This window comes from Adelges cooleyi, unplaced genomic scaffold (genome assembly GCF_023614345.1).
Source record: "Adelges cooleyi isolate 19-005CV unplaced genomic scaffold, UGA_ACOO_1.1 ACOO_flye_CR_arks_rails_tigmint_CR_PRNA_30, whole genome shotgun sequence".
NCBI lineage: Eukaryota > Metazoa > Arthropoda > Insecta > Hemiptera > Adelgidae > Adelges > Adelges cooleyi.
Genome location: NW_026095971.1, coordinates 17,000,455 through 17,027,179, shown reverse-complemented (window position 1 = coordinate 17,027,179; position 26,725 = coordinate 17,000,455). Strand labels below are relative to the sequence as shown.

Here is a 26,725-nt window from a genome sequence, read left to right as displayed (position 1 = left end):
TTTGTTATTATATCAATAAAAACATGGAATCATGTACGTCTGTTAAAATGGGATGACTCTTTTACCGGAATTAATTATTATTACTCAACCGCAAACGTAATTGAATCCATGATATTTTTAATCGGTCTACTTTTTTAACTTAATTAATTGCAGAAGACGATTTTTCGATTAATCAATATGAATTTGTTCATTTTAAATATTGAAAAATATTCGAATGTATAAATTAGTATTGGTAATAAACTATGAGGGGCACTTAATCTCCCAAGCTCTGTCAAGCTCTCCCGAAAATCAACAGCTAAATTGTAATGCTACAACCAACCTACTCTAATGTTATAGTAGAGTAATATTGTTATTATTCATCTACTAATATCGTGGAAGGGTTTCGGAATCTGGAGAAAAGACTTTATTTAGGCCGTTTATGCCTAGCACTTTTTAACTTTTGTCTCGTTTCACATAGATCATCGATCTGGGACTCATCCTTCACCCGGGTTCGTATTTAAGAGAATTTTGGAACATCATGGACGCCGTGGTCGTCATATGCGCCCTAGCTTCGTTCATATTCGAAAAAAGGTAAGCTTATAAGTGTAGATAGTAATAGATAGACATAACGGACCGCCTTGTATACGATTTTCAGCGATGGACAAGTGGGTACCAACCTGTCGACGATCAAGTCGCTCAGGGTGTTGAGGGTGCTCCGTCCGTTGAAGACAATCAAGCGAGTGCCTAAACTCAAGGCGGTGTTCGATTGTGTTGTGAACTCGTTGAAAAACGTCATAAACATCTTGATCGTTTACATGTTGTTCCATTTCATTTTCGCTGTTATTGCCGTGCAGCTGTTCAACGGCAAGTTCTTCTTCTGTAACGACAGCAGCAAGTCGATCAACGACACTTGCCAGTGAGTATCGCGCAGCGTCCAGCGTCCAATAAACGGTATGGCCGTCGTCTAACACTTATGCCTTGTTGACGTTTACAGGGGTTGGTACTTTAAGTACGAGCCGGGTGACACCGAGGACGTAAACTCGCAAAAGTTCATGCCGAAATTGGAGAAGCGAAAATGGGACAAACAAGACTTTTACTACGACAACGTGGCAGTGGCAATGCTCACGTTATTTGCCGTACAAACGGGCGAAGGATGGCCAAAGTACGAATTACTTATTATACCAATAAAGTTTCATTTAACTATATCGGACATTAACTAATCCAATACTGTACGGATTAATGAAATACCAATTAAGAGACATTATTTCAGCTTTAAAATGCTCAAACTGTCTCAATATCCGATATGTGTTATTTGTCATTAGTTGATCAACGATAATATCGTAAAATATTTAATTGCAGGGTGTTGAAAAATTCCATGGCTGCCACGGAGGAGGACCAGGGTCCCATACCGAATTATCATATAGAAAGGTCGTTGTTCTACATAATTTACTTTATCGTGTTTCCGTTCTTCTTCGTCAACATATTCGTGGCGTTGATCATTATCACGTTCCAAGAACAAGGCGAGGCCGAACTCCAAGACGGCGAAATCGACAAGAACCAGGTACCTGATACCCGACTTTAGTAGTTCTACTAATATGTTAAACGCTCGTTTAACCGACGATTGCAAACACCAATAACATTGTTAAAATACAACAGCTGGCGATAACACGACAAAACACTTACCGAACCGTTTTAAAACTGTTTTTAGAAATCTTGTATCGATTTCACTATACAAGCCAGACCGTTGGAGAGGTACATGCCCAAAGACAGGAACAGCATGAAGTACAAAATATGGCGCCTGGTGGTTTCAACGCCGTTCGAATATTTTATAATGATACTAATTGTTCTAAATACTCTATTACTCATGATGAAGGTAAGTTCTGTCAAATATTCCATATTTTATAATCACGGATAGAACAACAATTGCATTGATAATTTAGGTATTTAAATAATTTTTCATAAGCCCGTAAATAGGTATACACTATACATAAAATTATGTATTTTGTGAACAAGATAATATAATAATTTTAACTGCCATAAGTCTTTTACCTGAAATCACCTCGGTGACTACTGCGTGATAGATATTCACATAAAATCAACTTGAACTACGAAACTGTTTCAACAACCTTTATAATTTTGTAAAAATTATAAAATATATTTTTGTTGCATGATATATTTTTGCTTAGCTGGACACTCCTATTTGCTGTGGAATATCACACACGACGATTTTGAAATAACTTTTTTACTTTTAATTTATTTGAAATATTTTACAGGCTGCTTATTTTCTCTATCTTTTTTCGGCCTATCATGCGCTTACAAATGGCTAAAATCAATTGTATTAAATTGTTTATATGTACTATCCGCATCGCTGCCTTTTTTATAATAAATTAATGTATTCTAATTTTCAATTTTTTTTTATATTTACACTCTTTAAATCTATTGATTATATTTTTATGACAATAGTTTTGAAGCTATTTCGCCTTAAAACTTGCGAGTTCTATGCAACAAAAGGTGACCACTGCAGAACAATAAGAGGGAACTTTCGGTTAGTTATCCTATGAGATCCTCTTGAGCTTGAACACATTCATAATTTTATATTTGTTCATTTATTATCATAGGCACAAATAGTCCAACATTTTTTTAAGAGAATAATGGCCAAAAAACATAATGAATTTGATAAATTTTGGAAGCGGACAAAATATTATAGATACTATCACTTTGGTTTAAATTAGGACTTGCTATGAAGTTTTAGTAGATTAAAATTCAGATTGAAGCAAGATACTGTTAATTATAAAATGTTGACAGTGTTTATGAGATAAACATTACACAGGAAAAATTGTGATTAAATAATTTAGGATTAGAGGAAAGAAAATGACAATAGCATTTTTACTGCCACTAAACAGAACCTAGAGAAACTGTACCAAGTAACTTGTTTTCCTATAAGTTAAAAAATGCAATATATTCACACATACATTTTAATTTAACAATTTAAATACGTGAACTGAGTAAATAAATAAAAAGTTATTTGAATTATTTACCATTTATTTTATTGAAGAAAATAAAAATAAAAGCATGTAAAAAGTAATTGTGAATAGCCAATATTTAAAAATTATAATACCGAACTAACTGTAAGTACATATTTTGGCCCATGACGGCACATTATCACAGCATAGAAATCGCAAGTGCCCCATAATGTTATTTTGGAAGTGTTATATTATCGATTTATTTTGCTTTCTTAACAATTTGCTCTTCTTTCTTTTGTCTTATAATGGTTGATCATATTGTTTTTTTTTAAACATTTTTTTTTATAGTTTTATCAACAAAAAAAAACCTACAAGACTGCACTACATTACATGAACATGGCGTTTACTGGCATGTTCACCGTTGAGTGCGTGCTCAAAATTTTGGCGTTCGGAGTCAGGGTAAGAGTTAAACACGTGTTCAAGTAGCTGTGTACCACCCGGAGTATAACAGTATTACAATTTCTGTTAAATTGTTTATTTTAGAATGTAATCGTTAATGATAACTGATACACGATGACCGATAATTGATATTAACCATTTTAATAATTAATAAATATTAATGTTAATTGTTATTAATTACTATTAAGTATAAATTAATAATAATATTATTTATATCAGTTATATATATATATATTACACTAATATAGTATAATACAATATTATTATTATTTTATATTATTTATATTAGTTAATTCAAAATTAGTTATTAATTAATAATTAATAATTTAATTTTGTCGTTTTGACGTTGATATATTATCATATTTTTACCTCATTACGGTACGTTTACTTAACTAACAAAAAACATCTTTAAAATATCACAGTTTATACCGCGTGCTTTCCATTAACCGTATTATTAATTGGTTCTTATTAAATATAATTATTCTGAAAGATAACATATTAATATATTATATTTTTAATAAAATAAAAACACCGACGCTCTTAATTTGAGAAAAAGCGGTAAGTACGTCCTGATTATAAATACATACATTGTAGTTGTGATAATATTGTTAGAACAGATATTACCATAATATGAGTTTTTCGACACATTGTTGCAAGCACTCTATTACTGTTGCACGAGCTTTACTGTATTGAATGCGTGCTATTGTGTTACCTTAACGTCTGCTTGTGTTGTATCGTGTGTTTTTGTTTTGCATGCATCTACTTATAATTTGTCGTCTATCTGCTATATTTTAGCGTCCGGTTAGGAGTTTCGTTGAGTGTATTAAATGTAAACCTTAGGCTGCGCGGCAAGCGTAGGGCGTGGGCGCGTAGAGGCTCCATAAAATAATATAGAGTTTGGTGTCCATTGTAGCCAAATAGTGAGCATTATAATATAATATTTATGTAAAAAACATTAATAAAAAAAAAACTCCATCACTCGTTTATACGTTATATAGTCGTTACAATAGTTGTATACACACACCTTTGAGTTATTAGAAACTAGTTGTAAAACTATGCAATTTCTCATGACCACATTTAAACCGTGTGCACAATGTAAAATTCATAAATATTTGTCAAACAAAGCGCATTACAATCTTTGTTTTCATCATTTCTTATTTAAAACCTGATATTTATATATATATATATATATATATATATATTATATATATTTATTTATATATATATATATATATACTACAAACACGTGGCCGTGGACGTTGAGAAATTGCATAAGTATAAATGTACAAACTATTAGTATTTAGATTGTTTTTTTTTTTGGTAATATAAAGTTTTACGAATTAGTTGGTAAATGTTAATAATATAAACTATTAACCGATACCACTCTATTAGTTGCCTGTGTAATATTAAAACGTTGCTATTGTTTGGTTGTTTATCCTGTGGCTGCAGCACCATCGCGAATCGCATCTACTTAACAATATCCTACTGAACCTGAATCATATTTTGACGCTGCTATTCTTGGTAGAATGTGTCTTAAAACTCATCGCGTTCGGATGTAAGGTAACATTTTCAAACGTTTACAAACGTTTTAATAAAAATATTACAATAATTATTTTTACCATTGTTGTAGTAATAATATTGTTACATATTCTTATTTTATTAATACATTATATTGAGTTTTTATTATATGAATTGGTTGTCCGATGGAAAGCATGCGTGATATTTATCAACACTGATTGAACTGTTTATTTGAACAGTTACTTTTAACTGAACGATAATAATATAATGTCTGACCATAATAACCATGCTCTTTGCTTGACGAAATGGTTTTTTCAGAATTTTTTTAAAGACCCGTGGAATATTTTCGACTTTATCACCGTCATCGGAAGTATCGTGGACGCGCTTGTCATCGAATTTGGGGTAAGCATTACAATATTATAAACAATATATATACGTTTAAATTAACCATACAATAACCTAACACTAAATATACACTTAATACATAATATCATTTACCTATCTATATTTCTTCTTACATATTTATATTTTATAATTCTATTGAATTTTATTTTCGATACAAGTGTGTTCGTCAATTAGTGTCTTCACTATAATATGTTGCATAGCTTTATAATACCGCTCAATCATTTCTCTATTTTCTTTTTTTATATTCTGTTATAATGTATTTTGCTAGATCGATTGTATGGCATTTAATATACACGATCCTAATAAATTTATGCTAATATTCCGAGTAATATACTTAACTATCAAACCGCTATTTTTACTATACCTACCTACCTTTCTATATAAAAAAAAACCGTAAAGTTTTAATGATTTCCCGTTGCCAATATTTCATCTAGAATTGTACAATTATATTCCTATTAAATATTATATATATTTTTTAATGTTTTCAATCCGCTAATTAAAATAATATCCTGTTTTATTTCGTTTTCTTACAACCCACTTAGACATAATATAGAATAAAACCAATTTCGCATAAGAAATCATGACGTCCACCGTTTCGAAAATAATATCATAATAGATAATTTAAAAATCAAAATTATGCGACACTCAAGGGTTGTTTGTTAGTACCTAAGACACGTGATAGGCAAAAAGCGTGTGCCCATGCGTTCAACGAGTTAGAGAACGGCCGTTGTTTGCACACAAATCTGACACAGGGAAAACGATATGTAACATTTTTAATCTTATATATAGGAACGTCTCGTAAGTGTGTACCGAACTGTGTTCGAGAAAGAGTTAGTCAAAGAACCAAAACTGCTGTTCGGGGAAGTTGTGGAGGTAAATGTTCTATTTAAAACAATTAGGTGTACGCCAATTTGTTGCATCCGACGTAGACCGCACTTGTATACTGTTGAAGAATGTGACTTATTTATTGTTTTTTTTTTGTAATTTTTCTTTGGTCCTTTGGACATGGTTTTATTTGTTATTTTTTTTTTTTTGAATACTCATAATGTATATACATACATACATACATGTGATATTGTATACGACCGAAGTGTGTTGTTTTGGCCCGAGCTGTGATTCCATCATGCAACATATTTTAAGTCTTATCAAACAATAATACACATTCACCATTCAGACTGCAGTCTTTGGCTAACACGCACATATTGTTGTGATTATAAGGACGCAATATTAAAAAATAATATAATATTATGTTCACTATACCTACGTTTTTACTATGGAAGAGATAATGCACAGCTCGTGTAAATAATTTGTCCCATATTAAATGTAAAAACGACCAATATTTTTCAAGAATAATAGTAATAATGAATTGTGATTTTCAAGAACAATTTATTGAACTGTCGTGTTTATTTGTGGGCTTTAAGTTTTACTAGTAGTACTTGAATACGGGGTTGAGACGAATCGCCAACTGCAGAAAGGGGACAAGTCCACTTCTTTTAATTTTTCAGTTAAAGCGAAAAACTAAATAACAGACTTGGCGGTACGGGGGTTATCTGGAAGGCGCAGTCCATTTCTTTGCAGGTCTATGAATCCCTTTATCCCGTCCCTTTATTGTAATGAATGATGACGTATTTACCTGTCTTTGTAAAGACAGGTGATAACAGCAAAGTTGATAAAGGCGGACTTGTCCAATTTCGCAGTTAGCCGTTCAAGTATGTTCAGTGTTTGGAACGTGAAAATAAACGCACTCTCTCTCTTATATTTTGTCAATAAAATCCTCGAGATTAATATAATGTAAATCTATGTGATTTGTCTATGTTTTAGATTTTATAAGACTTTACTTTAATTAAAAAATCACAATTTGACTGGGCTTTGAACATCAACTGTAAATAAAAATACAACAGTAAAAATTATTACATTTTTATAATTAGTTATATTTTCTTGTTTTATACTCGTACTTACTGATTACTTAAAATACAACTAACTAATGATTAATCAAATGCACTCTTTCCAAACACTGATTATTATATTTTTATTGTGTGTTGACGGTTTGTGTTTCATAACGTGTGTAAAAAATACTATAATAATAATAATAATATGTAATTACAAAAATTAACCTGGAGCTCACTTATGTAATAATATATATCGACATGTCTAACAAAGAAGAACGTAACTTTATTTAAAAAAAAAATGTGTTTTTTTAAACTGATTATCTAGTTCTTTGTATTATCTGCGAACTAGGTAGTAAATTAGTTGTGTTATTCATAACCTTTCTTCTTTGGTCGATTCGAGTTACTACCTTTTTTAAGTTAATTTTTTCGAGTTACGACTTTCTTTGTTGGACACGTATTCTCTATTTACGTATATTTAAATACTTATATTACAGTAATAATATAGTTTAACGTAGAAATCATATTGTATTCATAATTAATTTTAGAACCACACCAACTGGTTAGTTAATAACGATTGAGTAGTTAGCGCATAATAATTTATAAGTGGTTTGTGGTTTTAGATAGATTTCTAGAAGGAACAGCGAATAGGCATTCGAAGATTGTAACCGTGAGCAGCCATAATATCCAAACCAAACATTTTCTTAAATCTTACATATATATATCAGTTCATTAAAAAGAAAAATATACTCTAAATAGACCGGATTAATTGTTACGGATATTATTTAAATGATTTACGAAACAAAATTTAACAAAAAAAAAAAATTGAGATTACTCAACTAAGCTATTTAAAAGCTTTTATGCAGAATCTGTACAACAGATTGTATAATATTTTTGTCTTAATCTTCGAATGTCCTCAATGAATACAATATTGATTAAAATTAATTTTTTTGGGGATTTTGACATTGACTTATAGTTTTTTTTTTTTAATTAATTGTTTTCATTTCATTATTATAATATTTTACAGAATGTTCAGCTGAGGCTATCACAGCTGAACCGTAATCACCCTGTATAGATGTAATACATATAGCCCATAGATGACGGTACTCGTCTATTATAATGGAATAGTGTTTTTTTAGACATAATTTTGGAATTTAAATCCTATTGATTTTTGAAGGGACAAAACCCCGTTAGTTTTGAACTCATAGTACGCAAAATTTAGGAGTTCGTATAATGTTTTATAGATTTTAGACCTTTCACATTTATTTTTTTTATAAAACGATAATTTAGAATAGTGTTAAACTCGAAATAGCACACACTATAATAATAATTTTGTTTTTAGGTAAACTTTACAAATCATGGACTATAGATTAGGCATAATAATAATTATGATTATACACACACACATGATAATATTATATTATTATAAAAACAATGAACGTTGTTGTAATTATCGCTGATCGTCTCACTTAAATGCCAAATAAGCTGAGCATGCGCATATTATATTTTATAAAAACAATACATGATAACATTATGTATAACATATAAAAATATAAAACATACGATAAATAGGATGTTGCTAATGCTGTTGCTACTGTTATCGCCGACGCTGCTGCTATTCAAATAATATTACTATATGATATTTTATATATACTGCTGTTGTTACCGTCTACCCCGCTGCTGTTGCTGCTTACATTATCACGTCAACAAATCGATTGAATCAATTATTTACGGTTTTATTCGGTTGAAAAGCTAAAAGCGTGACGACAAGGGGGGGAGGAAGGTTAAATTGTAGTATGCACATACAAAGCCTTGAAGCCAGTTTTAAGTTGTTTTGTTCCATGGCTCTAAGTCGTTTTACTATAATTTTCGGCGCAAGAAGTACTAAAATTGTATTTACAAGGCAAGCGTTTAAAGTCAATTTTTTTATTAAATTGACATAAGATTGCCAATGCCCGAAAGACGGGACCTTTATCCTGTAAAAGCTACCAAAGTCATTACCAAAGCACTATTCGGCGGGTAGATGGTTAAAAACGAGCGCGTCTTTCGAAAAGAATAAAAGATATTTTTTTCTTAAAGGAGAGAATAGCATTTTCAATACTTTATTAGACCAGCACATTGCCATATCGACTCTATATGAATGTCAATGTTTTGCAATTATTCATCTTTAAAATCTTTAATTATTGTAAGCCGTCCCCAAAAATAATTCAAGACATTTTTATAGAGCTTCTCGTAATCGGTAGTTCCTTGTTATAGTCTACGTCAGAAGTCTCCTTAACGTTGTGTGGCCGATTCCAGACGAGAGTCTCTAATGTTCTCCATATTGATTAATCTTTTTTTATTTAAAATCTCGAGTGACGCATAATTTTATAGTATGTAATTTGGTGTTAAGAATGGTAATTATTTCCATCGTCGACTGACTCATAAAAAAGTTCTATTGAGCTAAAATAAAACCGTAAGACGGACGACTCGGGAAAATTGTTTTATTCTCAAGGAAAATGTTCACTTGACAATTGAACAAGTAATTTCAAACTGGCACACATCAATCAGTTGCAAAATATTGACATTGGTACGTAGAGTAAGTCAGACAACGTGGAGGGGGGGAGGTGAGAAATTGACGTGTGTAGGACGCGCACAAGCTATTATGCGGGGACAATAATTGAAGCGCCAGCAAACACTACACCTAAGACTCAAATCATCGCTACTTCTAAAGCGGCTCGTGCTTCATTGTTACAGGAAAACTTCATAAACGTCGGCTTTCTCCGTCTGTTTCGAGCAGCCAGGTTGATAAAATTGCTCCGGCAAGGGTACACGATACGTATACTGCTCTGGACGTTCGTACAATCGTTTAAGGTACGTTCAATGTTGTCTGCTGTCATTGTCGCTTTCGCGAAAACCTACACCCGGCTGTAGCGCGCCTAGCGGTGAAAATCTGTATACATTTTACATGGGCTCTTATGGGAACAGACAAAAATCATGTCCGACATCTTGAGAAATGGACAGTGCCGTTAGAAGTAGGAAAATTCTAATTTTCCGTTTATTCCGGCTAAAAAAGGGTTACAAAAAAAGCGTAGGAATACAAAAAGCGCGGGCTTTGTACTACAAGTCAAAGAGGACTCCTGCTAACAGAACGGACAGGGAGTAGTGGGTCACATTCAGGCGTCGGTTTTCGTGAAAACAATTACTATACACTTGCCACGGGTAATGTTAATTATTTTGCTGTTGTAGGCGTTACCGTACGTTTGTCTACTGATCGGCATGCTGTTTTTTATATACGCCATTATCGGGATGCAGGTACAGTGTGAATCTCCCGGAATCGGAGTAGTGATCACTTCACACACACACACATACACCCACAATTATTGTTCTAATTTTTTTCACAGATATTTGGTAACATCGCTCTGAAACCCGACACGGACATCAACAGGCACAACAACTTCCAGACGTTCGTCCAAGGCCTGATGTTGTTATTTCGGTAGTACACAGTTTCGCCAACCGTCGGATTAGCGTTATTTTTATACGTGTTTAACCTTGCGTTTTCGTATTCTCAGATGCGCGACGGGCGAGTCTTGGCCGGCTATTATGTTGTCGTGTAATAAAGGCAAGCCGTGCGACCCAGGAGCTCACAAAATTGAAAACGAATGCGGTTCTAACATGGCTTACGTTTACTTCGTGTCTTTCATATTCTTCTGTTCGTTTCTGGTAAGACACGCTTTTATGCCCACCTATAGTTTGCATTTCATCAGTTTACCAGCAATAGAATATATTTACTGTATAAATATAAAAAAAAAATTGCATAATAATAACTAACGAGCATTTTACCCCATTAACAGATGTTAAACTTGTTCGTTGCCGTCATCATGGACAACTTCGACTACCTGACCAGGGATTCGTCGATTTTGGGCGCTCATCATTTAGACGAGTTTGTCCGTATCTGGGCAGAATACGATCCAAACGCCACGTAAGATCAACACTGATTTTTCAAAAAAAAATTTAAAAAATTCCGCTCAAAGATAGGTAGAAGAAAGAGTAAAATGTGAATGAGCTGGGTCATTGTGCGAGTATGAAAAGGCGAGGTGGAAACGATCAAGTATATGTCTTGAGGTCAGCTACTAGTTTTACTCATTTGGCTGATTCAGGATTATACGAGCTAAAGACAATAATGGAAACATTCGAATATAACTCTCCTTATCATTGTCACTTAGAGAATCGTGATTAATCATAAAAATGCTACTTTAATGGTTCTACAGGGGTAAGATACATTACACCGAGATGTACGACATGCTCAAAAACATCGACCCACCGTTGGGCTTCGGTAACAAATGCCCTAACCGTTTGGCTTACAAGAAGCTCATCCGGATGAACATGCCTGTAGACCAGGACGGCAAGGTGCAATTCACCACCACGTTGTTTGCTCTTATACGAGAAAACCTCAACATCAAAATGCGATGTGGTACGTGTGCTGTTAGTTTGCAAACTAAGAGATTGAATATTATATAAAAATATTATGGCCGATTTTGATAAAATTAAATGAAACCTACAAATGATTTCGGTTTATCGTAACAATTAACGTGTTTTAGCCGAGGAGATGGACCAGGCGGACGAAGAGTTGCGAGAAACCATCCGGCATATATGGCCGCTTCAAGCTAAAAAAATCTTGGATTTGCTCATTCCCAAAACAGACTGTGCGTGCATAACGTTTCACTGTGCATTAGTATGACCAGAGTTGTGCATTTTATTCGAATAAAAGGTTATCTATCTAAACAATCGGCTAGATAAACCATCGTTCCAGTAAAAGTTATTCAACAACTAAGGTTACATTCGAATAAATTGTTAAAGAAATCACAAGAAAATGTTTTTATTCGATTAAGAATTCGCACAACTCCGGTTACGACCTGTTAGCTCGGTACTGACAAACGTGTATGTTTTTTCTCTTGGCTCCAGGTTTGAACGCCGGTAAACTAACGGTAGGCAAGATCTACGCGGGTTTGTTGATCCTGGAGAGCTGGAAGTCGACGAGGTTCGGGCAAATCGAGTCGGCCAATCCTCAGGTAATCATCGATTCCGCAAAATATTGTGTTTTTTTTACCCTAATAGATAATATTATATTATGTTATTATTATTTTTATAATTTTTTTTTCAACATTAAAACTCGTGTAAAAGTAACGAGGTACGCGTAAAAGGAGTTTCAAACGCCTGAACGGGTATAATAACGATATGACTTAAAGATACAGTGTTGGTTAGCCCGCAATATAATAGAGATAATAACGACTTAAAAAAAATAACTTAGTTATTTCCTAAAAAAAAAAAAAGAAATTAAATTAAATTAACTCCAATAAAATACCAATGATATAATACGAGTCGGTTGTTTATTTATGATTTGAGTGTTTATTTTGATTTTTTTGTTGTTGATCTTAGGATTATATTTTGTTTTTGTTTTGTTTTGTTTTCTGTAGGTATACATAATTAATATAATGTCACATTATATGCCGTATTATTGTGTTGTGAACCCTATTATATTATGTCATTATGTTTTTAATGATGTGTGTTTATGTTCCTTAGCTCCGTTATGACATATTATTAATGTTTTATTTTCTTATTTTCCATTAATACCTTTCATTTTTGTTGAGCAGTCATGGTGACGTCGCATGCATAATAATTGATTTTCGATTGTTTTATTTTTTTTTCTGTTTTTACTATGGATTATCACATGCTCATCTATGTAAAATCCCTAAAGCGTGAGCAAAATAAAATTGTCTAAAATAATTTGTCTACCCCGTCATGTTTTTTGTTATTCATAGTATTACATTTGAAAAAAAAATTACAACAGCTGTCACTAAAAAAAAGAAATACATAATTTTTTTTTTCGTTTCGTTTTGTCAGGACTTTTTTTTTAATTGTTTTGGTATTTTTTTTTTTAACAAATTGTATAAAGCTACAAAACGCTGAGCTTTGTAAACACAAAATTAAACACGTTTTGCTTTTACACGTTCACACCTGTTTGACGGTATTTTTTTTTTTCATTTATGTTATTGTTTGTTTTTTGTTGTTTTGTTTTGTGTTGTGAAGCTCCCTTAATTTTTCTAAAGAGCCACGGAGTTATCAACAAAACCGTATGTTTTTTTTTTGTTTTTGTTAAATAGTCATTACAAAGATTTTTACAAATTATATGTAGGTTATGTTTTTAAAAAAAAATTTGTTTAGCTTAATTACTTAACATTTAATATAGGTTTACATAATATATATATTATGTGTTGTTATCAAATTGGGTAAAGTTTTTATACATAGGTTTAGTAGATAGGCGATCGCCAGCGATGTAGGTATATAATAATAGGTATATTATTATTGTTATGATGCGATTTTATTTAGTGTAGAAAATGCACAACATATTATTATTATGCGTGGAAAACATGTTGATGGTTAGGTGATATTGTTTTAGGCGTTAAATAAATAGTATGATACACTGTAAACGTTTTTTTTTTAGGTTTAGAATAACGTTATATTATATTCGTAGAACACAAAACATATTTTATTTTAGAGCATGGAGTATTAAAAAATAAAATAAACTATTATTTAAAGGGTGAATGAAATTACCGGTAAACGGAATCGGAGAACAGTCGATAGAGACAGTTTATATTTATGTGTTTGCTTTCAGGGCATTGCAGAACATAGTTCCCCAGAGCCGGTAGTATTGATTTGAGTTTATAACAATTATTAATTATTATTTTATTATTATTTTTTTTTTTTACATATATACATACTCATTTGTATATTTTATTATTATTATTATTATTGTTTTTTATTTGTTGAATAGTTTTTATTATTTTTTTTATTAGTTATTTTATATTTTGTTTATGTATATTATTTTCGTTAGTTTTCTGTATATTTTCTACTTTTCTTAATTCTAATGTAAGTTCATCGTAGGCACCAAAGTGAAACGTTTTCGCCAATTCCAAAAACGCGAAACGATTCATCCATTTTGTGTTTAGACTATTTCACTTATAGTGGACATTTTGAAATTCGTTATTGTTAGCTGTTCAACACACACAATCACATGTGATATCTGTCTTACTACCATTATAACTGTTATTGTTTTCCATTATTATTATTATTATTGTTTATTTATTTATCATTTTTTATATTTTTTATAATAATTGTCGTGTAAACATATTTACTGGTGCCTTTTCTCAATATTACGGGGTTCCATTTTTATCTCACTACCTTTAATATTATTCTCGATCTAGTCATAGGGTTATTACTTATTTCCCTTCATTAATTGAAGAAAAGCGTGAAATAGTTTACATTTTAATTGTAACTATAATTTCATCGTTAACTTATTACTGAGGAGGTGCTTCTGATTAAGTTTTGACACCACAAACGTGATTACAATTTATAGCGGTTAAACGCATTTGTCAATCATAGATAATAATATAAATAAGATTAAATAGGTTTAATCATATAAATTCGATTATTTATATATGTTATTATGATTTACTATCCATGAATATACAGATTAAAACAAAATGTTTTATTTTAAGCCAGTAAAAATGTTTACACACAATACGAGGAGAGTTAGCTCCTAATTTTGTTTTATTATTTCATATAGCTTTGTAATAATTATATACAACGTTATTTTTGTAAAATATTTTATTTAGTTTTTTTTTTTTTTATGTCTTTGTCCTGTTTTTTATGAGCACTACGAAAACGAACCATCCCCGAACCATCTGACCTCTACTCCCCCTTATGATTGAAATACAACAAACTAGTAAAATTTAATATATGCACCCAAGCCGTCCTATAGTATATTATATATAGTATAGCTCATTTATATTATGTATAATATAGTACTCATAGACAATATAGGTATGTCGTATGTATACATTTTGATCGTCAATATTAGACCACAGTTCAGCTGGCTATTTTAGATTCTATACATATTATTATTAATGTTTAACATTAATTTGGCTATATTGGTATATAATGTTTTTAATTGGTATTATTTTTATTTACTTCTAAATAGATAATATTTTTACTATAGTTTTATTGTGTACTTAATAACCATCATGAACACGCACGGGTCTCTAAATTATTAGTAGAACTTATTACTTATTAGAACAAATAAATAATAGATTTATTTATTCATTTTATAACTAAAAAATATCTCTTAGCATACAGTGCTACGGCATATTTAAATATTTTTGCAATAGCGCATTTAAAAAAAAAAATTATTTTACTTAAACATATTTTATGTTTTTTTTAAAAATAATGTTATCATTTTTTATTATTATTATTACTATTGTAGTACTATTGTTTATAAACCTGCATTTGTGATATTAGTTCCAAAGTAGTTTCCAAATTACACGTTATAATTTATGCATGGATGTTATACATTTTTATTATTATTCACAATAATATAAGTATTCGTAGCCGTACAATATACTATTTAGACTGCAACTGATTGATATTAATTATTTTATTTATTTATTTTCCATTTTATTTAAATCATAACGATAAAAAATAAACCGATTGTCTAAAAAACAACCAACACAACACGTTTGAAAATAAAAAATTTAATAAACCGTTTATATTATACATACTTATATATACATATATATATATATATATATATATATATAATATATACATATACATACATTGTTTTCTATTCTTTTAAGCTTATTTCACCCGCTTAGTGACAAAGCTTTATATACAAAATCTTCGTACAGAACTAAACATATTATACTTTAATATACATAAAGCTTATTTTTTAGGGGAAACTGGTGTTGGGTAGGCTTTTTAAACTCATAATATATTATTATTATTATAGATGCACACTGTTGCACTCCTATCGAGCTATTATATTTGTAATTTACTGCTAACGTTTTATCGTTTTTTTCCATATTTTCTCTAGTAAACTATTTTTACTATTATTATTATTTTTTTTAAATCTATTCTTTTCTGCTTTAAAACATTATTGTGTACACATTTCAAACAGCATTCGTCGTTCTTCACGTGCCTGATGGAGGCCGCCGGTGCGTCGAACTGGAACCCAGAACGTGGACAAGACGAAGACGAAAACAGCTGTCTGCTGACCAGAAACAACTCCAGGAACAGGTACCTAATTATTTCTTATATGAATATAAAACGTTTTAACAATATCCGACCAGACCAACATCATTGACATACAAATCAATGTATTATGAATGCAATTTATTTTACTAGATAAACGTATGCTTTAAAAGCGTTGTTATCATCTAAAATTCGAAGAAAAACACTTTAGTCAAATAAGGTTCCTCAATTCAATCTTATCACTAACGAACAGCCATCTTAAATTTGGACCGGAGCAATGTCCAGGTCCTTTGCATGTTCAACCCGCCACTGGCGAAGAACACTATATTTTCTAGAGGAATCCCAACAATAACCGTTTATGATTTTCATTCGAATAAAATAATCTCCTTCTTACATTGATTTAATTAATAAAGCGTCAAATGTGAACAAGCTGCACGAACTGACATCTCTACAAAAACTTCAGTGGAGGATATCATTGTTTTTTTCTCAATTAATAAAACTAAATTCTAAATAAATGTGTTTTCTTTTTTTTTCAGGTCTAAAAAGGTGATGATCGTATAACATAGTAAAGTAAAATAATTTTTATACCATAGTGTATTAATACTGTTAACCAGCTGGTAACTACTCCAATCGAACGTCGACGATATATTTTATCGAATAATTCTAATTTTTATTGTTTGATCCTATTTAAAATGCCGACGAGTACGTTTAACAATTATTTAATGTTTTCGGTGCTGATAATTAAACCATACTACGGCCAATTGCATAATTTTTTTCATTTTAAAAACAAGGAGAAAAAAATAGTCAATATTATTAATTTCTAGTCTGTATATCAAGTGACTACAATCTATGTGTAAACGGTTCTGTGTTTGTGTATTTTCAGCGTTTTGTAACCCAACCCAAACGTTTGAGAAGGAGGCGTGGCGATATTTTAGAAAAGGTATTGACATGGTTTGAGAGTTTTGCCGAAATTTCTGGAATTTAGCGTTGTTGTTTTTTTATTTATTAATTTGAAACATTATTTTGTTGTTGTTTTATTGGTTGTTTTAATGTTGGTACTATTTTTGATACATTTATGTATATTTTTTGGTGTATTTTCATTTGCGTAGAACCTTTGAATCTGTTAAAATTCGGAAACGTGGGGTTTTTTAAAAAATAATAAAAACCAAACAGTTAATTAGGTACTGATTTAGTCGTTGTTGTATGATAATTATTATTGTTGTTGTTTGTGTGATGATTGCATAGACTCTAGTCACTTGATGGAACTCTTGAATCGTATAACGATCATTATTATTTTGAACTTATCATATTATTATACTTCTATTGTTATACTCCTTAGAGAGACTTGCAGAAATCGATACGTTTTTAAAACGTTATTGACATGACGTTATAGAAAATTATTTAGTTACATTTTGATGATACATTTAGAAAGATAATTTATTTTTGATTCGTTTATAATAATATTATATTTTGTTGATAATATTCTGTACAAGGATAAACGTCGTGATATAATAGAACTCGACTAAGTTTGTTGTTGTTGTTGCTTTTGTTGTTGTAAATGTTATTTGATTACAATACTAATATATTATATTATTATGATTATTAGGCGTACGCGTGCCATTAAGGCGTAGTCATGTTGCTGTTCTCTTTACTACTGAACTATAATTCAATTTTTTATTAATATGTTTTTATAATATTAATTTTAATTAATATTATAACAACATTTATTAATAATAATTGTACCTGTACCTAAGGTCTATAAAAACGATTGTTCAATTTTGGTAAAAATGTAAATCGATTCAAAGATGTTACTCAAATGAAATTGTGTCACGTTAAAAAATGTATTAAATTTATTATATATTTATAGATACTTCAATTAGTCAATCGTTAACAAAATTAATAAATGAGTGCTCTTAAATCATTAATAATTTATTTTTACAAACTAAAAAATGGTAGTTTATTAATTGAATAAACAACTGATAAAAATACTCAAGTAGTCATGAATTGATGAGTTATCAATGAAATAATTATTAACTATTTGACAAAAAAATCGAGAGTAAAATAATATATTTAACCACAAGAAATATTTTATCATTCATTTAAAAAAAAATATGTTAGTTAACCCATTTACCATAAATATTTAAAAAAAAAACAAAAAATTCCATTCCGGTTTATTCACCAAAGCCAAAGTTGTCATTATTTAGACCAAAGGTACATGTACAACATAAAATAATGGCCTAACCAGGCGCCTTGTATTTGGTTAACAATTTCAGGATAGAAGTATTTAACGGATACGTACAGTATTAACAGTATATAATTACATGAAATATTGTATTCAATTTGAAGAAAAACAAATTATTGATAATTTGTTAATTATTTATTAATCTATTTGTTTTATATACATTATGTATAAAGACTTTATTTTCTAATATTACCTTTTTTTTTGCACGATGCATGCAGCGCAAATAACTTGCATGAACTTTATTCAACGTCTTATCGAATTTATCTTTTACAATTTATAAATACAATATATATATATACACACATACATTCATAAAAAATAGAACTGTGGTCAGTCGGTGAAAAGATACATATTTTATTATTTACCATTTTTATATTATATATATATATTTTTTTTTATAATATCATAACGGTCAACCTTTCTGTTTACCGCGTGTTGACATCCTCGCGGTTAATCGGCCAAGTAGTTTGAATGAAATCATTTTTTTCCCCTATGACCATTACATTTAAATATACATAATATACGATACGACATAAACTACCCTTTTTCCCGTCCATAAATACCCTCGCACCACGTTTTTGTTTATTTATTTTATTTTATATTTCGTGTTCTGTCCATGTATATAATGTTATACTATAAACTGTTACAATATATTAATTGTAATAGTATATTATTTAACATGATACTACAGTGTTGCCCGTGTAAATAATAAATATTATACAGCATAATAATTGTATGGCAATATGTTAATATGAGGTGTAATAATGTCAAACAATTGAAATTGTATAAATGTAAAATTTATCTTTTGGCTTCCGAGCTCCTCGATTTGAATCCAATATTACCAACAAATCGGATTAACTGTACATTTGGGACAAATTTGTTCGCATCTTCAAATATCTAGTATCCGGCATGTAAACCGGATGTTTGGTCGATTACAATAATAACACATTTATTTAACGACCAAATAAACCATCGAATTCCGAGGTCTACGATTTTAGAGAAAAAGACATATTTATATTTGCCGTTTGCGGATGGTAGCGTGCGCCGTCTGTTGTTGATTGAAATTGTTATCGTCGCACACGATAATACCGTACGGTACACGGTTGGTACCCCTGCCGTGTACAACTGTGATGGCGGCGATGGCACTTTGTATATTTTGGTATATCTTACGGACTGGGCTACTGGGCGGTTTTTTCAGGTGATGGAGCTGACGGACGTGGTCATATCTTCAAGACGGCCATCCGAAGATTCTATTTCAGACGGTCAACAGCCACAGCACCAGAGCATGCATTTGCATCCCGGATATAGACAGCCGAGATCTCGATCACCGAGCATAAGGTACGTCAAGTCGCGTACGGTTGCCTTAAATATTTCTCAATTATATAATAAGTATAATACTCATATATCTCTTGAGCGAGACATATTGATATATTTATTATATTCTACGAATATCTACCGTATGTTATACATAGTATATAAGAAAATTCTAAACAGTATATTCATAATAGTTGATTAGAATATTGAATGCTATATTATGAGGTATAAACATATTCGAGTGTGATTTCAAAAAAAAACTATTTCTTATGTTTTCATTCAGCTGCAAACATTTTAAATGTACACGTGTTCGGTATTTTAACTTACTTTTGACTTAACTTCAATTTCAGAAGGGAAAGAAATACTCCGTCGCCAGTAAGAAGGTATCATCATCCTAATCATCCTCATCATTATCACCACAGTCATCATCCACACGAGATTGGTTTTAGTGACACTGTATCCAATGTCGTCGAGATCGTCAAACAAGAACACCGTCGTCAACCGAGAGGTAAAAATATATAACAAACGGCTGTAAAGTCAACCATGTTTATCAAACATGATAAAAAAACAACACAATATCATAAGCCTAAAAGTGCACCTAATGGTATTTATTATGCATTGGAAAAAATTTTAATTGAAACAAAAAATGTAATTATTAAAGCATAAACAAAATTTAAGCAAAATATTACTTCAAAAACTCGCTAGATATTTCATATATATTCTTAAAAATATCTTTCACTATTCTCGTGAAGCGTTTATTTTCAAATTCTAAAAACTCTTATAATATTACGTAAGATTATGAAAATGGGAACGTTTCATCATTTAAACTAGGTCTTGTTTAAACTTGATATCAGTCTATATGATATTATGGTATAAATCTACTTTACCGGACACTATTTTTTTACTTATTTCTCGTCTTTACCCCTAAACCTTGTTGATCTATCTTCTCTCTAAATTCAATATATAATCATTACAATATATAATCATTCTTTCCGTCCTCTTATTTTGTGTTTATTTACCAGTCCTAATAATTAAATATTAACGTGGATAAGTTTTACCGTCGAATGACATTCCAAAATTGGCGTGGCGTAGGCTCTCTGTCACTATTAGGCTGTTGATAGCCACTGGTTTTATTTCAAAAATTGTTTTTAATGTTATTTCACATTAATAATATTATTAATATCATAATATTAATATATAATAGTTTAAATGCTCACAACAGTTGTGCGTCTGTTTCTAAGGTTCGTGGTCAGCATCGACTAGTCCGGTGCGGTCGCCTAGTCCAGACCGATCGGAGAGCGGCAGGACATACTACGGAACGACCAGTCTGGACCAGCGGTCGCGTTCGCCGTCGCCAGTGTCGACGACGGGAAGCGGCCGGCATCCACCACAGCAGCAGTCGCAGCAGGCGCCGCCGCCGCAGCAGGCGTCCATCAGACAGCAACAGCAGTCGACGTCGTCGCAACCGTCGATGATGATGATGATGCCGCCGCCGACGATGTTAGTCAACAGCAGTTACCCGGTGCTGGCCGTGGCGGGCTGCAGTAGACGCCGTTTGCCGGCCACGCCGAACAAGCCGTCGTCGCTGCAACTACGGCCGCCGCACTCGTCGACGACGTCCATCAACTTCCCCAAGCTGAACGCGTCGCCCACGCGCGGCTCGCCGGCGTCGTTGCCCAAACCGTCGTCGGCGAACCGGCAGAACAGCATAGCCATGACCGCCATGCCGCCGTTGAGTTTCGAACAGGCCATGTCGATCGGCCGCAGCGGCCGGCTGTTACCGTCGCCGGTGCACAACGGCTACACCAAGACTAGGCGGGCCGCAGCGGCTGCCGCGGCCGTGGCCAACAAGAGCCACGCCGCCGGCGGCCGGCACAGCGATTCGGACGACGACGACTGGTGCTAACCCTTGCTGTCCGGTAGCAGCAGACGACCAGGCCCGTCGTCGTCGCCGCCTTCAACGTCGTCGTTGCAGGCCGCCAGTTCACAGGCACCAGTCGCTTCCGCCGCCACCGGTACACAGTAATCATAACCTTATTGAAAACGTTTATTACCATGTAAATGCATTGATGTCGTCACCGTCTTTGTTATATTATTTACATTTTATTATTATTATTATTATCATCGATTGACTAATTCAATTATTCTTCTTATTTAAATCGTTCCATTGAAACATAGATAAATTATCATAAACAACAATAATACTAAATTATTTTCTTATAATTTAAACCCGTTTTTTTATATAAAAACTTACAGTAAGCGCCCACCCGGTTTTGCCAATCGTTGTTAAGCCTCAACGTGAAGTAGGTTTATTGTAACATGGTCTAAGGTCCTTAACAAATAATTGGTAAAACAGGGTAAATGTAATTGGTAAAACGATAATTTCCAGCGTAATTTTGTTTTGCTTGTCATACGATAGGACCACCCTATAACTACTAATCAGTAGCTTTATTCAATCGACACAATTTTAGTTCAGATAAATTTGTACTTATTTATTCCAAAAAAAAACATCTACTACTATCGTTGACGGCTGACAATTACAGTAAACCCATATTTTGTTTTCATTCGATTACAACATAGAGGTTATTAAAAAAAGTTCAAAAACCGGTAATTATTTTTTATAAAATATTCAACATTGCTGAAAAATATATTAATCGTATAAACAGTCAAAAATAGTTTTCAATGTTCGAACAAAAGTATTATTTTATGAAACTAATTGTTAGACGGTAAGCTATTGCGATTCACATAGCTGCTACCAAATTATTTTATTAATAACAAATTACTTAACACTGCAAACTAATTTACTTACCATATTTTTAGATTGGACATTAAAAATTATTTTCATTTAACCATTACGGTTACTGGGTGATTCTTTTAACGCCCTAAACTAGTTTACTCTTAAAAAAGTTGCAATTTTGTAGTGTTTCTTTTTGAAAACATTTTTATTTATGCTATAATACCATAATATAAGACAATATTCATGTTTTTCAGTATTTTCTTGGGCTTTATCTACTTATAAAACTTAAATAGTAACGTATTATATATTTGATTAACTTTTTTAATTAAGAATAAATTACTAAACATTTTGACTGGTCGTTAACCAGTTTTGAATAAATATTTTTAAAGTTTAAAATTTATATTGGAGGAAGGGTGAAGTGTATAATTATTTTTATCTGCCCACATTACTCAACCGCACTCCACCTACCTTCCTAAATTTTTGAACTTAAAATAATCCTAAGAATATTACTTAAAACTGGTTATCGACCAGTCAAACTTTTCAGTAAATTATTCTTAATTTTAATATATACGTTGCCATTAATGTTTTATAAGTTGACAGAGCTACTAAAATTTTTTAATAATGTTTAATATTACCTATACTATGACATAAATAAAAATATTTCTAAAAAGTTAACACTACAACATTGCAATTATTTTGAAAGTGTAGGGCGGTAAAGAATCACCGGTATATTAAATTAAACTAATTATTTACATGAATACAATTACCGCGGTTAGTGAACTTTTGAATACCCTATAATATGGTTAAAATACAGAAATAATTATGCTGAATATCTACGTACGAATTTCGCTTTGCCCAAAAGTACAAACAAATTTAACTAAAACAGAAAAACTTAAGTAAAAACGCGCAGTAAATCTAACGCTTTTTTTAGATTCACCGAATAATCTTTTTTCATGTTTTTGTGGAATTGCCACTGTACTTTTTGATTATTGCATTAATGATAATAATTATTATTATTATTACTTAGTATATAATATTATATACTTGTTGTTTCATTTTGTACTTTTTTATTTTAAAACAATTATTATATTTGAAATATATATATATATTTATGAGTATTTATTAAATTTCTATTATACAATGTGGTTTTACGTTGTGTAAAATGAGTAGACAACTATGTTGTATTTGTAATTGGACTATTATTATTATGGCAAACGAAATAACTGTATAATACATACTACAATTATATTATTTTTTATCAATCGTTTTGATCAAAATAACGGTTACAGTAATGTAGGTTTTATAAACCATGAACTTCTCAATTTAATCTGCTTAATCGTTGGTAAATCTTTTTTTCTTTTTTTTTCAATCTTCTCTACTTATTAAATCATTAATTCGATAAATATTATATTATTCTTTTCCCGTCTTTATCTTTCTAAAAAAACCTAATTGTACAATGTACATAAGCGGTGTAAGCTACCGTACTATTATAAATTATATTGTTTTTTTTCTATAAAAATAAATTTAAAAAAAAAATCGCTAAAAAAAAATTAATTATAATTACTAATAATATAGTGTTAATGTATCGACGATTTATTATATTATTATACATAGACAACATTTTTTTTTCGATGGTAGTTATACTAATAAATATTCGTTTTGTTTCTCACGGGACCACAATATATAATTATTATTAATTATAATTAATAATTATACGAAGATAATATTACGTGTTATTATTATTATTTTTTTTTGGTTTGCCTCCTTTATAACGTACGAGGCCATTTATATTATTATAATTATAATTGTATTGCCATCTGTATGTTTTAAACTGCCATTGACTATTTTATATTATTATGTATTGATTTTCAATTTGTATCTTATTAATTATTAACGATCGATTCTTTTTTGGTTTTTATCAAGCGAGATTTTTATCGTTAATTTTAATGTTGTAATTAAAAATACTAAAAAAAAACTCAGACACACGGGTCGCCATTAATAGTATTTGTATACAATGTACTCGAAATTATTGCACAATCCGGTAATATTTGTTTCTTTGAAATAATATCACAATATCAGTTATCTCTCGTTACTATGACTATATTTTATATTGCTACATTTGCACAGCTGTTGTGATACAACACTCGAACAATGATATTTGAATAATATTTCTCACATCAGTCGATATTGTTTATTTGTTATTTTTTTCTACACAGAACAATATTATAATTACTGGTTGGTGATATTTTGAATACTCTGTATACATATAAAAAATACAACGGATTCTTTTAGTTTTTTAGCAAACGGTTTCAATCGCTAATTATTTCAATAACAATTAAAATAACGCAAATAATACTACTAAAACACAATATTGTGTTGATGTTTGTATGATATTTTCTTCTCGCATATTATTTTCAATCGTTTCTGTTATGTTATTTTCTGAGTAATAATAATTATCGTTTATATTATTATTATTGTCTCGAAAGATGCCCAAAAATACTAAGAAAATGAAGAACAATCTGTGATAAATATCTATTAGTCCTGTATTATACATTATGATAATATTAATATTAATCTAATAAAATAAAATATTGTGTAATTAGTGTTATGCCTCTTAGACGGTGTATTTGCAGTTCCGTCGTTATTTTTTACATTTTCACCGTCGCGCCATCACTATGGCGTTTATTAAAATATAATATTATTACCTAAGTATGTATAATAGAGGACCTAAAGCCAGTAATAAGTATTATTGCTTACTGTACACTCATTAACAACCAGACTTAAATCTCTTTCTTTCTCTCTCTCTCTGTCTCTTCTTATATATAAAAAATAAACAATTAAGTATTTGTACAATTTTTTTTTATAACGCTTGGTAGTTGAAATAAATTATATCGTTATTGGTAAAAAAAAAACACCTAATAATTATTATTAATACCCATTTTTTCCTTCGATCGCGACAACCGCGTAGAATATAAGAAATAAATTTTATGTTAAAAAAACACAATGCACATTATAATATACTTGCCCAATATACAATTACTATGAAAGTATTATTGTTGAAACGAGAACAACGTTTATCGTTAATAGAGTTGCCTTATGTTTAATGACTTGTAATTTAGTCGATACAGTCATATAAACTATTTGTTTCTTTTTACCAGAATCAACGGCTAAGATAGTGACTTAAGTAAGAATAAAAAATAATAGTATTATTATCATTAAAATAAAATCGTGTGAAAACGGAGGCGGAACGGGTATAATATTACTATTTTTTTCCAATGTGATTCATTATATTATAATTCATTACTATTATACTATAATTATTACTATTATTGTTTTAGATTTTTTCTTTTAGACGGTAATATTATAATTAACACATTTCCTTTTCGTTCAGTTTTTAGATACTATCAATAAGTACTTTATTATTACTATGATATGTATAAATATATATTATATAAATATATATATATATATATATATATTTATAAATAATTTATATAATTGTACATTCTGTCTAATTATTATTATATGAGTATGAATTGTCGAATTTTTTATTTTTATTTTTTTGTTAAAAAATATATAATTATGTTGTTGTTACTTTCGACAATCCGTTTTTTTATGCTGTAAAACAAAACGCGTTTATAGTTTTATCTTGTAAAAATTATAAATAAAACCAAAAATAAATATTATGTATGGTATATATTATATTTTGTACACTTCAAATTATGACAATTTCCTTGTACATCCTATTCGTTTTAACTGTTCACTGGCATTAAAAAAACACTTTCTATAATATTATGTTAACGATTTGAATTGTTCCATTCCTTTTTCTGCCATAAAAATACATTGTTAATTATTATATTTCTTTAAGGAACCCGTGTCACTATATTATATTGAAATAATATGGTAGAATAAAATAAAACGTGAAATCGTACACATTATTTATTTATTATGAAACATAATAAAAACAATTATATCATTTTTACTTATTTATTTTTAAGCTTCGCATTAATATTACTATTAAAAAAGTGCCTTAAAAAAAATATAGTCAGATACCTTAATGAATAATGGGTAATATAACGCAATAAAGCTTCAGCTTTGTGTTAAAGCGTCAACTAAATAATAGTAAACCTAAAACCACGTACTTCGTGATAGA

At 30.5% G+C, this 26,725-nt stretch overlaps 1 protein-coding gene across 23 annotated transcripts in view; it reads left to right on the top strand.

The window, feature by feature from the left end:
* The window catches only part of LOC126839085 (voltage-dependent calcium channel type A subunit alpha-1), a 138,135-nt gene extending 112,165 nt beyond the window's left edge, over positions 1–25,970 (top strand). For 10 of the 23 annotated variants that reach the window (XM_050574040.1, XM_050574048.1, XM_050574042.1 and 7 more), the window contains 22 exons: positions 458–570; positions 635–895; positions 974–1,141; positions 1,339–1,540; positions 1,688–1,852; positions 3,291–3,401; positions 5,238–5,321; positions 6,114–6,197; positions 9,947–10,063; positions 10,439–10,504; positions 10,594–10,685; positions 10,762–10,912; positions 11,044–11,171; positions 11,461–11,663; positions 11,791–11,895; positions 12,155–12,261; positions 13,866–13,895; positions 16,206–16,324; positions 16,816–16,825; positions 19,720–19,859; positions 20,186–20,343; positions 21,077–25,970. In XM_050574040.1, coding sequence (XP_050429997.1) covers positions 458–570; positions 635–895; positions 974–1,141; positions 1,339–1,540; positions 1,688–1,852; positions 3,291–3,401; positions 5,238–5,321; positions 6,114–6,197; positions 9,947–10,063; positions 10,439–10,504; positions 10,594–10,685; positions 10,762–10,912; positions 11,044–11,171; positions 11,461–11,663; positions 11,791–11,895; positions 12,155–12,261; positions 13,866–13,895; positions 16,206–16,324; positions 16,816–16,825; positions 19,720–19,859; positions 20,186–20,343; positions 21,077–21,741 — 3,279 coding nt within the window. In that variant the 3' untranslated portion in view covers positions 21,742–25,970. Of the gene's footprint in view, positions 1–457; positions 571–634; positions 896–973; positions 1,142–1,338; positions 1,541–1,687; positions 1,853–3,290; positions 3,402–4,850; positions 4,962–5,237; positions 5,322–6,113; positions 6,198–9,946; positions 10,064–10,438; positions 10,505–10,593; positions 10,686–10,761; positions 10,913–11,043; positions 11,172–11,460; positions 11,664–11,790; positions 11,896–12,154; positions 12,262–13,865; positions 13,896–16,205; positions 16,325–16,815; positions 16,826–19,719; positions 19,860–20,185; positions 20,344–21,076 lie in introns of all 23 variants that reach the window. The other 13 variants (XM_050574061.1, XM_050574064.1, XM_050574063.1 and 10 more) reach the window with 8 other exon arrangements.
* Positions 25,971–26,725: the final 755 nt, after the last annotated feature.